The 14926-nt window shown below is 50.1% G+C and overlaps 1 protein-coding gene across 4 annotated transcripts in view; it reads left to right on the top strand.

Moving 5' to 3' along the window:
• VWA2 (von Willebrand factor A domain containing 2) overlaps positions 1-14926 on the top strand; it is a 48682-nt gene that overhangs the window by 14450 nt on the left and 19306 nt on the right. For all 4 annotated transcript variants that reach the window (XM_084762886.1, XM_084762884.1, XM_084762883.1 and 1 more), the window contains 3 exons: positions 4693-4767; positions 7141-7274; positions 13325-13434. In XM_084762886.1, coding sequence (XP_084619012.1) covers positions 7143-7274; positions 13325-13434 — 242 coding nt within the window. In that variant the 5' untranslated portion in view covers positions 4693-4767; positions 7141-7142. The remainder of the gene's footprint in view (positions 1-4692; positions 4768-7140; positions 7275-13324; positions 13435-14926) is intronic.

Here is a 14926-nt window from a genome sequence, read left to right as displayed (position 1 = left end):
TGTAAGAGATCTCTTCCCCATAGATTTATGGGAATGTCAGCCACATAGGGTTTCAGCCTCCCTGTCTACCCTTCTGGTCCCACACACTCAAGCCACTCCACACTTTGTTTTATTTAAGACAACTTGCCAATTCCTACAATTTCTGTATAAACCTTCTTAAGGGGCCAACTTTGGTTCCAAGACTTCTGGCCCATGATTGTCACATCAGCTCCGCTGTCCACCCAGCCTTCTATTTTAACTCCATTCAAGTGTATAATTAACTTAGGTCTCGGATCATTAATTACTATTTGCCAGAACACCCGTGTCTCTGTGCTTCTGGATGCACCAGTCCTTTCCACTGGAGCGGCTTTGCCCTTAATGTAAGGAAACAGTAGGAGTTGAGCAATTCTATCCCCGGCATTGATTTTCATCTCCTTTTTTACACATGCACAATAAAAGTCAGCCCTCTTCTTCCCAGAACCATTCCTACTGTGCCTGAAGGCAAAGGTCCAAAAACACCAATATTTAATTTGTAACATTTAACCTGGGGAGATAGGATAAGAGACATATTTGAAGCCTAACACTCAGTTCCCGTTTTCCTGTGGGTTTGTCACTTCTGGACTGGCCAAAGGAATTCAGTTGGCATTGTTTACGGGGGCCCGATGGCCCCCTCCTGCTGTTTCCCGTCGGCAAGATATTGCCTTGCACATCTTGCTTAGACTGACAATCCTGAGACCAATGTTTCCCTTTCCCACAGTGACTACAGTACCCTGGGAGTCTTGGTACCTAATTACCATTATTGCCAGAACCTCCTTGTTCTCTCCTATGAGTTATGTTTTCTCCCCAGTTATTGCGCTTTCTGTCTCTGCAGTTTCTTTGCACATGACCAATTTTACTACAATTAAAGCAACAAGTATTATGATATCTGGGCTCTCTGGCTAAAGCTTGTCCCACAATATTATTTTGATATTCCTGAGAGTTAATATTAACTGTCTCATTTACCCAGTCATCTAATGGAGCGTCTCTTTCCTTTAATGGTCTAAGCACCCTCTTACATTCAGTATTTGCATTCTCACAAGCCATGATAAGTTTTAATGCCTGTTTGGTGTCAGAATCTGGCAACACCCTATCCATAGCACATCCTAATCTCTGCAAAAATTCTGTAAAGGGATCCAGAAGTCCTTGGAATACTTTAGTAAAGGGAATAGTTGTTTTCCCAGGTTCCTCTACCAGCTCCCAAGCTCTCAAGGCTGCCTTATGACATTGTTCAATCACTCTATCATCGGCTTGTATTTGTTCTCTTAAGTTAGTATATTGTCCTTCACCAAGCAATTGATCGCTATTAATATTTATTCCCTGTTCCTATTTTCTTGTTCTATTCTTACAGCCTCTGTTCGCCACCATGATAACCACTGTAACTGTTGTGCTGTTTCCAATACCACTGAAACTAAATTTTTCCAATCTTGGGGTACAAGTCTATTTTGCATGGCCCAGCTGTTTAACATTTATTTAATGAAGGCAGAGTGCATACCATGTTTGACGGCAGATTCCTTAAAATGTTTTAAATCCATCATGTCTACAGGATGCCAGGCCATTTCATCATAACCTTCAGCACCATTTTGTGCAGGCACATGTCTTACAGTGACTGGAAAAGCTGCAGGTGTTTGGGCGACTCTGGAGGTGTCCTCCACCGGGACATTTTCCTCCAAAGACCTTTTGGTCTGTCTGCCTTCCTTTTCCTCTGGTTTCTGACCTTCTCCATCCTTTTTAACCAAAGGTGCCTTCTGCTTTTCCAGCCCTTCCAGTTTTTTCTGCATTTTACCCATTTGTTCAGTCAAGTAAGTAATTCTTTCCAGAAGGATAGAGCTTATTGACTCTTCTGGTTTTTGCATCTTATTGACCTTCCTGCCAAATCTTTTAAATATGTTATACAGTAAAAAGACCAAGAAAAAACAAAAAATTCCATCTGGGTATAAGGCAGGAAAGGACTTTGTAACAGCAGCTGTGATTTTGCTGACGCCCTGAAAAAGCATTACTATCTCTTGAAAACCATTATCTTCCTCCACAACATTAGAAGTTAAGTTACCCATGATGTCCAAAGCACGTTGGGTGCCACATGTAGGCTCAATTTTCTTAACCAATATATTTTATTAACAACTTAGAGACCAAGCCTACGTCACTTATAACCCGACTAACCAAAATAATAGGAAATGAGGATTAACGGACACAATAACAAAACCTTAAGGAGATCAGTTCCGAGGAGCGATTCTCCAGGTGTGAGCTGCAGGTTTTCTTCTGCTGGAACCTGGGGTAACCAGAACCCAGAACCTCAGCAGGAGCCGGAGCCCCGAAGCCTTCCCTCGACCCCCTCACCCCCCTCCATTTCTGGCTCATTTATATATCTCCTTCCAGAGTCTGTTCATGGGATCTTTTCAGCTGGCAACAATTAAGCTCCTGCAGGAGGTGGTTGCTCTTCTAGTGAATTAACCTCACCTGTTCTCTCACAAGACCATTGCGATCCCACACTTGGAATCCTAAAAAACAGGTTTATCTCTCCCTTCACTGTACGCCCAGGCTTCTCAGTATTGTAGCCCCGGAGCCTTGGCCGGAGGTCTTTAAAAGAGGCAGCTGGCTTGGTTAGAAGCCGCTAAAGCAAACAGCCCAGCATATTCTGTAGCATCACACAATGGCTTGTGACTCAGAGTGTCACACAGACGCCAATCCTGGTGCTTGCTCTAACTCTTCAGCTCCTGATGCCAAGGGCCAGAGTGATCCTAATGAGGCAGTTAACAGGTGGCTTCTGGTCCTGGATCTCCCTGTGTCCTGTCTCAGGGGGTTGGGTCTGGGGCTTCTACTAAGGCTTTGGAGGTGAACAGGACTTCTGCGTTTGCAGGGTGGCTGTACAGAGTTGTCTGTCAACAACCCACAGACTTATATCAGGAAACTTCAGTGTCTCCGGAATGCAGGTGGAGAGCGGGGCCCTGTAAGCCTGGAAGACTGGCACGACCCCGTGCTCAAGAGTTTCAAGTGAGCTGAGGTCCCCATGCAATTATGGGATGGGCTACAGCAGTCCTCAAGAGATGGCAGGCCTTGGTGGTCTCCAGTGCAGCGGAGCAGAACGCCTGTCCCAGAGCCAGTACCCCATAGTGTGGGACTGTGGAGCTCAGTGCTGGGCCAGCAGGGTGCTGGGAAGCAGGGACTGTGTGCTGACCCTTAGAGGAAGGGAAAACAGATTGCAGAGAAGTGTCCACTGGAGTCTAGTGTAGGGGAGGAGCCAGGCAGGTGGAGGGCCCAGCCTAGCAGGCTGACCAGGAACATCTGGGCTGGTGTTACTCCCAAGCCCAGCATGTTCTTTGAAGGTCTGTCTTGTGATCAGTTTCCTGGCAGCTGCAAACGCTGTGGCTCCAAGCTCCCGTGCCATGGGATTTCTCCTTCCCTGTTTTGTCCCCCTCCTAGCAGCCCCTCACCGTCCTCCTTCACCTGCCCTAAGTGGTCACTTGCTTCAAGGCGCTTTGCCACTGCTTATGCCACATGGACCCGGCGACTCCATACAGACTCCTGCACCCAGATGCCCGTGCTCTGAAGTTGCCAAGAGACACCGGCTTTCCAAAATAGCTTCCTGGTGCCACCTCACCACCTTGTTCTCAGACCTAGTCACCATTCAGCAATCCTGAGGTGCCTGTGGCACATTACCCCACCTTCAAAGTTTCTTATTTGTATTTAAATCTGGGGTGCTGGAAATTGGCCTCGCAGCCTGTGACCGGCACCCAAGCTTTCTACTGCTTAGCTACACCCTCAGCCCTGAAGTCTTTATCGTTCTTGATCATATTAACTATGTTCTTGAATATGTGGACATTTCCCACACATTTCTGTCTACTTGTTGTCTGCCTTAGCCCTTCTCTGACACAAAGAATGCCAAAGGGGAGAGGGTCTTAGCCCAATTTTCCTCCCACTACGGCCGCTTCCCCCTCTGGTTTATTTTCATTTACAGTGCTACAGTGTCAAAGGATATAACCATTTTTATGATTCTTAATTCACTTGGCCAAATTGTTTTCTAGAAAGCTTTTTTATCAATTTATAGCATCACCATTGTGGAGAAAATTCCCAATTGAATCCTTTCTCAATTATGTTTAAATTTTAAGTTTAGTCATGTGAGCTTGTACACTTATGCATTCTGGTACCCCCGCTTTGAACATTCTCCCTGGTGCTTGTCTGTGGATTTGTCTCCTCTATGGATCTTATGTTTTATGACAGTGATGTTTTACCCAGAAGCAGATTGAGGACCTTGCAAGAGCATGCCTGGATACACAGCAAAAGAGCTGTACCCAGAGGGACACTGTTGTGACCAAGAACAGAAATCCTCAGGACCACAGTTTCTCCATAGCCATCTGAGGTTAAACAACAGCAGCTCCCCCCACAAGACACTCAAATATAAATAACAAAGTTACTTCATAGAAGTGGAGAGGTTTTTAGTGCTGTGCTGTGATGCTTGGGGCTAAGGGGTGGGAGCTGGTCGCTAAACCCAGGGCATCACACGTGGTCACGTGTGCTTCACCGCTGAGCCACTGGCATCGCCCATGGTCACATGTGCTCCACCACTGAGCCACACTTCCACCTTCTGCTTTGTTCCCTGTTCATTTAGGTCACATGTGAAAGGTAAAGACACCTCCCAGCCTAGCATGTCATGACTGAGTCTGGTGTTTTCTCTCCCAGTGTCCCCGGCCATCTCCCTTCAGGAGATCTATGTGACCAAGGAGACCATTGGGAAGATCGCAGTGGCCAGCAAACGTAAGTTCAGTTTTCCTCCTCCTCCAAACACATGGCTATTCAGACCTCCATGCTGTGGACCTAGGGAAACCTTGTTCCCTCAGGGAAGCCCGTGTACCCAGGGAAGCCATGCTCCCTCAGGGAAGCCAGTGCACCCAGGGAAGCCATTCTCCCGCAGGGAAACCATGCTCCCACTGGGAAGCCCATGTTCCCAGGGAAGCTGTGCTCTCAGGGGAGGCCATGCTCCTGCAGGGAAGCTGGAGCTCCTGTAGGGAAACCCAGGTACCCAGGAAGCCGTGCTCCCGCAAGGAGCTTCCCCTTTCAGTTCTTTCCATAACGCCTACTGAGTCACTCTCCTTGATTACAATAAGCAGCAACAACAAAAACAACCTCTTTGTTACTGAACTTTAAGTTAAATTTTTATTGCATTTATTTATTATTTGTGTGTGTGTATGTGTGTGTGTGTGTGTGTTTGTGTGCACTTATGTGTATGAGCGCATGCAGCGTGACGTACATGTTGAGGACACCAGAGGGACAGTCCTCTTTTTCCATGTGGATTCTGGGGTCGACCTTGGGTCAGCAAGCCTGGTGCTAAGTGACTTATCTCTGAGCCCTCACAGCAGCGCCTCTGTTGCTGAGTTTCTTAGCCTATGTCAGGGTGTTCTGTCACCTGACTGCCATCCACCAAGCCTCCTCTCTTCCACTCTCCTGGGTGGGGGGACTCAGGACTCATTGCCAGGGCCACCACTTCCTGGGAATGTTGGTGATCACACTGTTCTGCTTCCCTTATCTGTCCCCTGAGTGAAAGCACAAATCTAGGCTGGTTTGTGGCTTAGCACGTAAAGTGCACATTTGGATCATCTGTGGCCACAAATGAAGCTTCGTGTGGCAGGCTGCTGTGACCCCAGCACGAGGCAGTGGTCATACATAGGGACCTGGGTGTGGCAGGCTGCTGTGACTCCAGCACGAGGCAGTGGTCACGGGAGAATCTTGTAGGCTCACGGGTCAACCCATGGACTCTGAATTCAGTGAGTGACACTGTGTCAAAATGTAAAGCAGAATGTGATAGATGCACATACCTGTCACCAGCCTCTGTACTGCACAGACACATACACAGGTGTGCACAGCTGCATATATGCACACACCTGCACACGCCCACATGTACCCACACACCCATGTACACACCTATATACACCACACACCTGCATACAACCACATGTACATATACCTGTACAGACCCACACTTGTACACCTATATATACCCCCACACCTGCATATACCCATGTGTACACACCTCTATACACCACATACACACTTGCATACACCCACATGTACACACACCTGAACACATCCACAAATACATACCTATATACACCACAAACCTGCACACACCCACATGTACACACACCTGCATGTACCCACATGTACATACAACTGCATACAACCCACACACACATCTGTATCTGCCCACATGCACACCTCATATACTCACATGTACATACACCTGCATACACCCACATGTACACACACACAAGTACAAACAAACCTCTTTAGGATTAGAGTTGACAGCTATAAAAGTACAGACTCTTTGAGGTGGTAGAAAATGTTCTTCGATCAAGTGTGGTATTGTGGGTTCCATCAGTGCACACACCATAGTGTTAATCATAAGTGGTGAGTTGTAAGGTACAGGAAGTCTCAAGAAGTTAAAAAAAAAAAAAAAGATGGCCGAGGAGCTGGAAGGATTACGTAGATGGATGTGTCGGGTACGTCTTGTGTGGCTAGCTTTATGTCAACTTGACAAAAGCTGTGGTCATCTGCTTGGAGGAGGGGGCTCAACTGAAAAACTGCCCCCCTAAGATCTGGCTGTAGGCAAGCCTGCGGGCTTTTTCTTAGTGATTTGAGAGGACCCAGCCCACTGTAGGTGGTGCCGCCTCTGGGCTGATGGTCCTGTGTTGTATGGGAAAGCAGGGTGAGCAAGTGCGCCAGTAAGCAGCACCCTCCATGGCCTCTGCATCTGCTCCTGTCTTTAGGTCCTGTCCTTCCTGCCTTCAGGGATGAACTGTGATGTCAGCCCTTCCCTCCCCAGCTTGCTTTTGGTCATGCTGTTTCATTACAGCCGTAAAAACCCCAGTGAAGACACAAGTTAGACTGTGTGCTGACATAGGAGAAAGCCTTAGCCAGTGCTGCCACTGAACCTGTGGGCCGCTCACCTCACAGGTCAGGGTAAACAACTAAGATAGTGACCCTCAGAGGCTCAGACCATGACCAGCCCAGAGGACCCTCTTCACAGGACTCACGTAGTACGGCTGAAGAAGTGTTCCCAAGCAGGCCCTTGTGTCACAGTCTAAACATGGAAGCACCTAGGGTAACCCCTCCGTCTGCTCCTGTTCCCAGTGATGTGGTGCTCGGCAGCAGTCGACATCCTGTTCCTGCTAGATGGCTCTCACAGTGTCGGGAAAGGGAGCTTCGAGAGATCCAAGCACTTTGCCATCACCGCCTGTGACGCTCTGGATGTCAGGCCCGGGAGGGTGAGTGCAAACACGTCTCATCTGGTGTCTTGGGTTCAAGTGACATAATCTTCAAGTGGAAGAAGGAATCAGTTGTCTTTGGGATGTAGGGGACTCAGGGACAAATTGAGACACGGTGGGATGGATGCTGAGATCCCAGGGGTCAGCCAAGGCAGTTAAGTGGCCCCCTTCTTCCTCCTCAGTTGTGATTGGTTAGCTTCCTCACAGTCCTCAGTTGTGATTGGTTAGCTTCCTCACAGCGAGGTCCTTCTGCATTGTCCTCCCAGCTAGTCCCCCCACAGGGTGGGGGAGAGGATACATCTCTTTCCTTGTGCAGATCTCCTTAGGAGGGCAACAAGTCAACAGCCTTAAGCCACAGGATGATCCAGATTCGGGCAGAATTGGGAAAGGCATAGATCTAGCATCCAACTGTAAAGAGCTAATCGGGCCTAAAGAAGCTTTAGTCCTTACGGACACTCTTTGGGCGATCAGTTGTTGAGGTGGATCTAAGGCCATGGAAGTCTTCACCCCTGGCTGCTTAGAAGGTGGAGTGTACACTGAGCAGACCAGGATCTTAGATGGAGCACAGCTCTGTCCTCTCTGGTCACCTGAAAAGATCTACTCTTGTCTGTGGAATCCAGAGAGCACCTCCGTGTCTCTCCCTTCTGGCCTCAAGTGTCGCAGACAGCCAAGGGGGTCACTGTGGCTCTTATTTCGAGTAGTGAACACAGCCCTCAGAAAGAGAACCACCGAAGGCTCTCAGCTTTCCTGATGCAGCAGACTCCAACACTGTGGCTGTTTTCACTCCTCAGCTGAGCGGAAACACTGGAGGCTTGCTGACACACTCCCTGGGCAAGCCTTTAAGAGCTGAGCTTTCCCATGCGTGCATCAGGCTCGCAGGAATGTCAAGTGTTTCTACTTCCCTGAGGCGCTCCAGCTTACCCAACACAGAAGCAGAGGCTTGGGTCCTCTGATCTAACAAAACACTCCTAAATACTCCCCGTGTGTTCACTGTAATTGCTAACAGTGTTACTTGTCACCATGAAAGATGTCAGGCAATCTGAAAGTGCGTGTGTGTGTGTGTGTGTGTGTGTGTGTGTGTGTGCATGCACACACACACACACACACACACACACACACACACATACACACACACAGAGTCTGGATTTTGAACCATGTAAATCCGCCCAAAAATGAAATAAAAGGAAGAAACCCATAATTATTTGAATTAGAGACCAGTCACAGGCTGAGAAAGGAAGTGGCTTTCCAAGGCAACATTCCTGAGGGATTTAGGGACAAGCAAGGCTTGTAATGAGTGCCAGCTTGTCTGGAGAAGAGGTGCCATTTGCAAATGTGAGCACATAGCCCTGGAGTGCACCGTGGACCACTGGGCCTGGTCTCTGACACACCGGAGCTGTCACTCACTGAGTCTGGACAGGAGCAGCCCAGGGTTCTGACCATGGTGTCAGCCTGGCACCAGCCTGCACGGGCCGAGGCAGAGACCTGGTGGGTCCCCACCTTCCTCCAGACAAGGCCTTACTTTAAAAATAATCCCACCGCTAGTTAGTCCTAGAGGAAGTGGCATAAGGGACAAACAGCACTGACCTTGGCATTAGCCTAGCGTGTCCTGAGTGAGCGGCCTGCAGACCCTGAGGGTGGCAAGTTGGGAGAGAAAAGAATATGACATACACAGTCTTTAAGTCCTCTTTGCATTTACTGTGTGTGTGTGTGTGTGTGTGTGTGTGTGTGTGTGTGTGTGTGTGTGTACATACATGTGGCCAGAGAACAGCTGCTGGGAGTCAGCTTTCTCCTTCCACCTGGGGTTCCCGGGGATGAAACTTGGGCTCTCAGGCTCAGCAGCAAGCATCGATACCCTCTGAGCCAGCTCACTGATGCTTACATGCTTAATCCCATGTTCTGCAGAGGAGACGTAAAATGATGGCTGAGAGTCATCAGCAGTCTCAGGCAGGGGTAAGTGGGAGAGCTGGGGCTCTTAGCCCAGGATGTGCCCTGCAAGCCCATCTGTCTCTCCCCGGGGTCAGCCCCTGGCCTGGGGTGATGGAATGACACCGAACACCATACCCTGCTATTGGTAGCAGTGAGGCAGGGTGGCAGTGCAGGGGACATGGAATGGGGTGGGACACAGGAAAGACAAGCCAACCAACCTCTGCGTGGACCCTGTAGGAGCCCATCACAGCACCTCAAGCGACGTGAGCATCTGCACGTTGATTATTTCCATGTCCTTGTGAGCAGAAGGGAGGAAAGGTTTGTTGTGGCTCACGGTTTCAGGGGTTTCTTAGCCCATCATGGTGGGGGAATCCTGGCTGTGAACGTGGCCGTGTCTCCGTTAGTGAGAACACAAGGCAGTGAGGCTCTTTACGTGGTACAGAGCATGGAGGAGAGGTACACATGGAGGAGAGAGAGCAGGCAGGAACCGGGGCTGGGTGGGCTGTGCAGAGGCCTGCCTGTATGATCCAGCTTCCACCCCAGCCAGGCCCTCCTTGTAGACTCTGCAGCCTTCAAACCAGCACCACAGGCTGGGGACTGAGTACTCGTCACGTGAGCCTGTAGAACTTTGTGGACTGCAGAGCAGGGCGTGTAGCAGAGAGCCGGGGTAGCAAGTGGCCTGAGAGCTTCTATACATGAGGGACCGCATGCAGGTCATGGATGCCGGGGGAAAGCAACGCGGTTTTGGCCTAAGAGAGCAGGGCCTGGGGAGGCGGTTCGGAGGCTAGATCAGTGCTTGCTTCTGGAGCAGGAGGACGTGAGTTCTGCCCCCCAAACCCACATGAAAAGCCATATATGGTGTTGCACTTGTAATCCCAGTACCGAGGAGCAAAAGCAGGCAGACCCCTGGGGCCCAGTGGCCAGCCACTCGAGCCTCGTGAGTGAGCCCCAGATCCCAGTAAGAGACCCTTTTTCAAAATACAGAGATGAAACAACAGACAAACAGCCAGGGTTGGCCTCCGGCCCTCCATGCTTTCACACACATGAATACACAAGTACACATATGCACACAAAACCCTGGAGGACCAGGAAAAAATGGTGTCTGCGTGAGTGAGCAAGCCAGACTAGCACAGGCCGCTGGCATTCTGCAGAAAGGCTTTGCTGGGTGGAGCGTATGTAGCTTCCGGTTTTCTGTCTTTTCTATTTGCTGGAAGACATTTCCAAGTAGCTTTAGGTTGAGAGTGTTTATGGATTGCCTGCTGTTGAGGAAGTGTTTGAAGTCTCCCACTAAACACGTACAAACTGAGACACTCAACTTCCTGCTTTAACAGCCCATGACGTGGGTGCGGAGAGAAACCTGGGTGGGTTTGCGTCTGTGTACAGTAAACTGAAGATAAAAGGCGACAATTTCCCCCCAAACCACCAATTAAACAAAATGCCTTAACTACTGACTGGGGCTGTTTCCTGTGCGTTTTTATTTGACGCTGTGCCCTTCCTGGTTAACCCAAGCAAGTGGATGCAGCTGCTCGACTCCAGAGAATTCCTCCCACCTGTTGACCAGATAATTCCTTACATGGCTCAGCAAAAAGGGGGGATCTGCACCCATACATTCCCCATTCGCCAGGAATCCACCCACCCCTACCTCCACCCCCACTGGTTGATCACCTGTCCCCCACATGTTAGCTTCCTAGATCGATGCCCCCTCCCTGTTCTGAGCAGATGCACCTGGCGTTGCAGCTCCACTTCGTGCAGACTCAGGCAACACAAAGACGTGGCTCATCCTCTCCTCTTCCACAGAAGTTAGCGTTTGCCTACACATGGCTCTGCGTCTCCTGTCTTTTTCTATCGTATTATTTTGGAAATCTTGTCATCACTCTGTGTGTGTGTGTGTGTGTACATAGATATTACAGGTAATTAGCCTCCCATGAGGATTTACCGGGACTAATTATCCAGCCGTACTGATGCACTGTTGCTATTACAAATAGGCTGTCATCTTACGAATGCCTCACTTCTCTTGCGTGGAAGAGTATCCGTAGGATAATCTGCTGCCCTACACTTCCTTAGCTGTTAATACATCCTGGCACTCTGCCCTCCATAGGTGTGGTGCCAGTTCACATACCTACCCACTCTTTGCAGATGCTGCATTTTTTTTTTAAAACTAAGCTGATGGGAAAATGGTATTGTTTCCCTAAAGCCAAACATCCTGCCATTAAAGAGCCATTTGTTTTTCCTTTCTTTGATCTTCGGTCATGTGTGTGGCCCATTTTCTGCTGGATTGTTGTCCTTTTACATGCGGAGACACTAATGTTTGCCTCCATGAGCTGTAAGTTCTCTTCTGCTTTGTGTTTACCGGTGACTGTGTGAGAGTCTCCACCACACGCTCAGATTTATCAGACTCTGTAACTTTTAAAAGGTTAAAGGCTGGATTTTAGCTCCTGGTGAACAAGTGAGTTCTCCCAAGGGTTCTTCTAGGCTGCTCCTAGTGAAGATGCCCTTAAAGCTTGAATCCATCCGCAGTGTCGCCTTACGTTCGTGGTAGTGCCTTTCCAGCTGTCCCAGTCATGTGCTGAGCAGACAGTCCTCGCTCCACTAGCTTGAGGCGTCTCTTGACTTCATATGTCCCAGGAAGCTGCAGCAAAGTTCTGCTGCTAGGCCTCTCAAGTGGCTCCACAGCTCTCACTCTGGCGGGCAAACATCAAGTGCCTGTCTCCTCACATGGCCACCCAAGACTTAATGTCTTTCTGCTTTTAGCTACCAACAGCTTCCTGCCTGTGGGAGGCCAGCTGGGTGGCCAAGGGCATCTGTTGACTTCCAAGTGCTGGGCCTGCAAAGGGATCGCACTGGGCACTCAAGGCCTGTCTGCCCGTTTGAAGTCCATCAGAGTTGACCTTAGTTTGGGGGATAGCTCCTGAGTGTGTGGTACCTCTGGGGTTTAGAGAGCTGAGGACCGGGAGCTGGTTGGGGACATCACTCCAGATGCTCAGCCTCAATCTAGATGCCCAGTGTTCAAGCTCCAGTCTTGCGAGGCATGTGTTGGGTTTTCTCCTGTGGTCTCCTCAGCTAGGAAGCACGGTCTATCAGTTCCTCATTTCTTGTCACACACACACACACACACACACACACACACACACACACACTCACACACACACACTCACACTCACAGAACAGAGAACCTCAGCTCCACCTTGGGAGCTGTGCTTGTCCCCATCTTGGGTGGTGATAGTTTCCAGGTCTAACTCTCTGCTCTAGAGTCTTGGTCTGTACCCAGCCTGGCAGGCGTGGGTCATCAGCGAGGCACAGGGTTTGGTGGCTGTGGTTAGGTTCAGCAGTAGATTCTGTGGCACATTCAGCCAGATTTGAAATCATTGTGCTGCCAGTCTGAATCCACTCCTGAGGAGGTGAGCGGTATAATGGTGCTTTGGAGAAGCCCAGATGCCTGAAGGCCAATGGCCCAGGATTCCTTTCCTTGCTGGTCCCGGGCAAGTAACCCTTGCGCAGTGTTGTCTGTAGACCTTAGTGTCGTCTTCAGTCATGCGGGCAGTAACCGGATGAGTTTTCACACAGCAGTGCCCTAGGCAGGAAGCCCTTGGCAGAGCCTTGCCTAAAGCTACTGGCGGCTCAGCCCTGATAACAGCCAATGGGCAGCTGCCTTTAGGGGCAAGTACACTGAGGTGATTGACTGCCACAGCAGAGCATATTTGACTGGTCCTTCCACATTCTCTAGCCGCTCTGCAGGGCCGTGTTTCCAGGGAGGCTGGCCAGAGAGAGCACACACAGGGAGGCTGGCCAGAGAGAGCACACACAGGGAGGCTGGCCAGAGAGAGCACACACACAGGGAGGCTGGCCAGAAAGAGCACACACACAGGGAGGCTGGCCAGAGAGAGCACACACACAGTGAGGCTGGCCAGAAAGAGCACACACAGTGAGGCTGGCCAGAGAGAGCACACACAGGGAGGCTGGCCAGAGAGAGCGCACACACAGGGAGGCTGGCCAGAGAGAGCACACACAGGGAGGCTGGCCAGAGAGAGCGCACACACAGGGTTTGTTGAGTGGTCAGCGGACAGACACCAGTCTATCTTCTTTGGAATGTTCGCCATTTGACTGAAATCTGTCTCTTCCCACAGGTCAGGGTGGGAGCCTTGCAGTTCGGCTCCACTCCTCATCTGGAATTCCCCTTGGATTCCTTTTCAAGCCGGCAGGAAGTGAAGGCAAACATCAGAAGGATAGTTTTCAAGTATGTATGAGATAGCACCGTGCTGACTCCAAAGCTAGCTGCTTGTTTCTTCCTCCGTCCGTCCGTCCGTCCTTCCTTACTTTTTATCTTTTTTTGAAACAGGGTCTCACCCTGGCTGGCCCAGAACTCCCCTTCCTTCTGCCGCCCCCAGTTAATTCACAGAGATCCGCTGCCTCTGCCTCCCTGAGTTCTGGGATTACAAGCGTGCGCTACCACACTTAGGCTAGCTGCATGCAAAAGTGCTGCCTTGACGGGTTTGTTCCTACTCGCCTCAGGCTCCAGCTGTGTGCGGTGGGCGATTCCCAAGGCTGCCTCTAATGATCATATGACGGCATCCCGCCAGGGACTTAATAACGCTGGTTTAAAACTTTGCTATGATAGTAAGTAGCCGTCAGGTACCTGGAAGGGAAGGTGAATGAAGGTCCCCAAGCCGGTGAGGTTATCGGAACCCCATGAGGGGCCAGCCTCAGCTATCCACGGAGGCCTCTCAGCTTGGGAGGTTCAGCACGCTTCTCCAAGTCTCACTTGCTCACAGTTTGAAAAGATTAAGTTCCTTCTGTCACGGAGAATGCTGTGAGGCCAGATCTCTGTGAATGCGCCCATCTGCACACACAACGCATCAATGTATGTATGTGACAGAGCCGTGACTTAGATTATAAGTCACCTCACCTGAAATGCTGCTTATACATGTGGATACAGACATAGTTTGTGTTACGTATGTACGTGTATGCATAATTTGTATGCAACTGTGCTCTCTATACATATGTACGCACATATACTGAGGCACACACATGTCATATAGATGGTGTTCCCACAAGCCCTCAGAGAAGGATGGCCCCTGGCCTAGAGTCCCATGATGTCCCAACCATTAATAACCATCAATTGCAGTTGCAAAGGTCCTGAGCCCGGAGGTCCCTTTTCCAGTCAAACGCCTCTGTCAGCTCACCTGTGTTGTCCAGCACCCAAGGCCTCACACAGGGCATAGCAGAATTTTGGTGGCCTCTGCAGCCCTCCGTATTATGATGGGTAAAGATGATGCGGTGGCAGTGGGGTGGCACCATGGTGGGCCATGCCAAGGTGTACTCTTCCCCCTCCCTCCCCCCCCCCCCCGAGGAATTACACACTACACAACAGATCTGGGATATGACTTGGGGGCAACAGCATCTCTGAGGACCCTAAGAATTGGGATGCTGAGCTGGCCGTCTCACTGCTGCCCAGGATCTGTGGGAACATCTGTGGCACTAGGAAAGTGCAGGCCTAGTTGCAGCAGTCTTTGAGGTTAGACTGGAGCTCTGGTGGGTGACTGCTTTGGAGCTGTCCTGGATGCAGATCTCGAGGGAACATCTGGATACTGGAACTGTGTAGGTTAGGGAGAAAATTCTTTCTTATGTGTACATTAGAAACTTTTAGGCCCATGGTCTTGGTATTTGGGGGAGGCGAGTCCCAAAGCCAGGGAACGAGGGAGGCAACAGGTGGGAAACTTAGGCTTTTG

Source organism: Acomys minous (assembly GCF_964271855.1).
Source record: "Acomys minous genome assembly, chromosome: 2".
Taxonomy (NCBI): Eukaryota; Metazoa; Chordata; class Mammalia; order Rodentia; family Muridae; genus Acomys; species Acomys minous.
The sequence above is the reverse complement of the archived record's forward strand: the minus strand, read 5'-3'. Positions and strand labels throughout refer to the sequence as shown.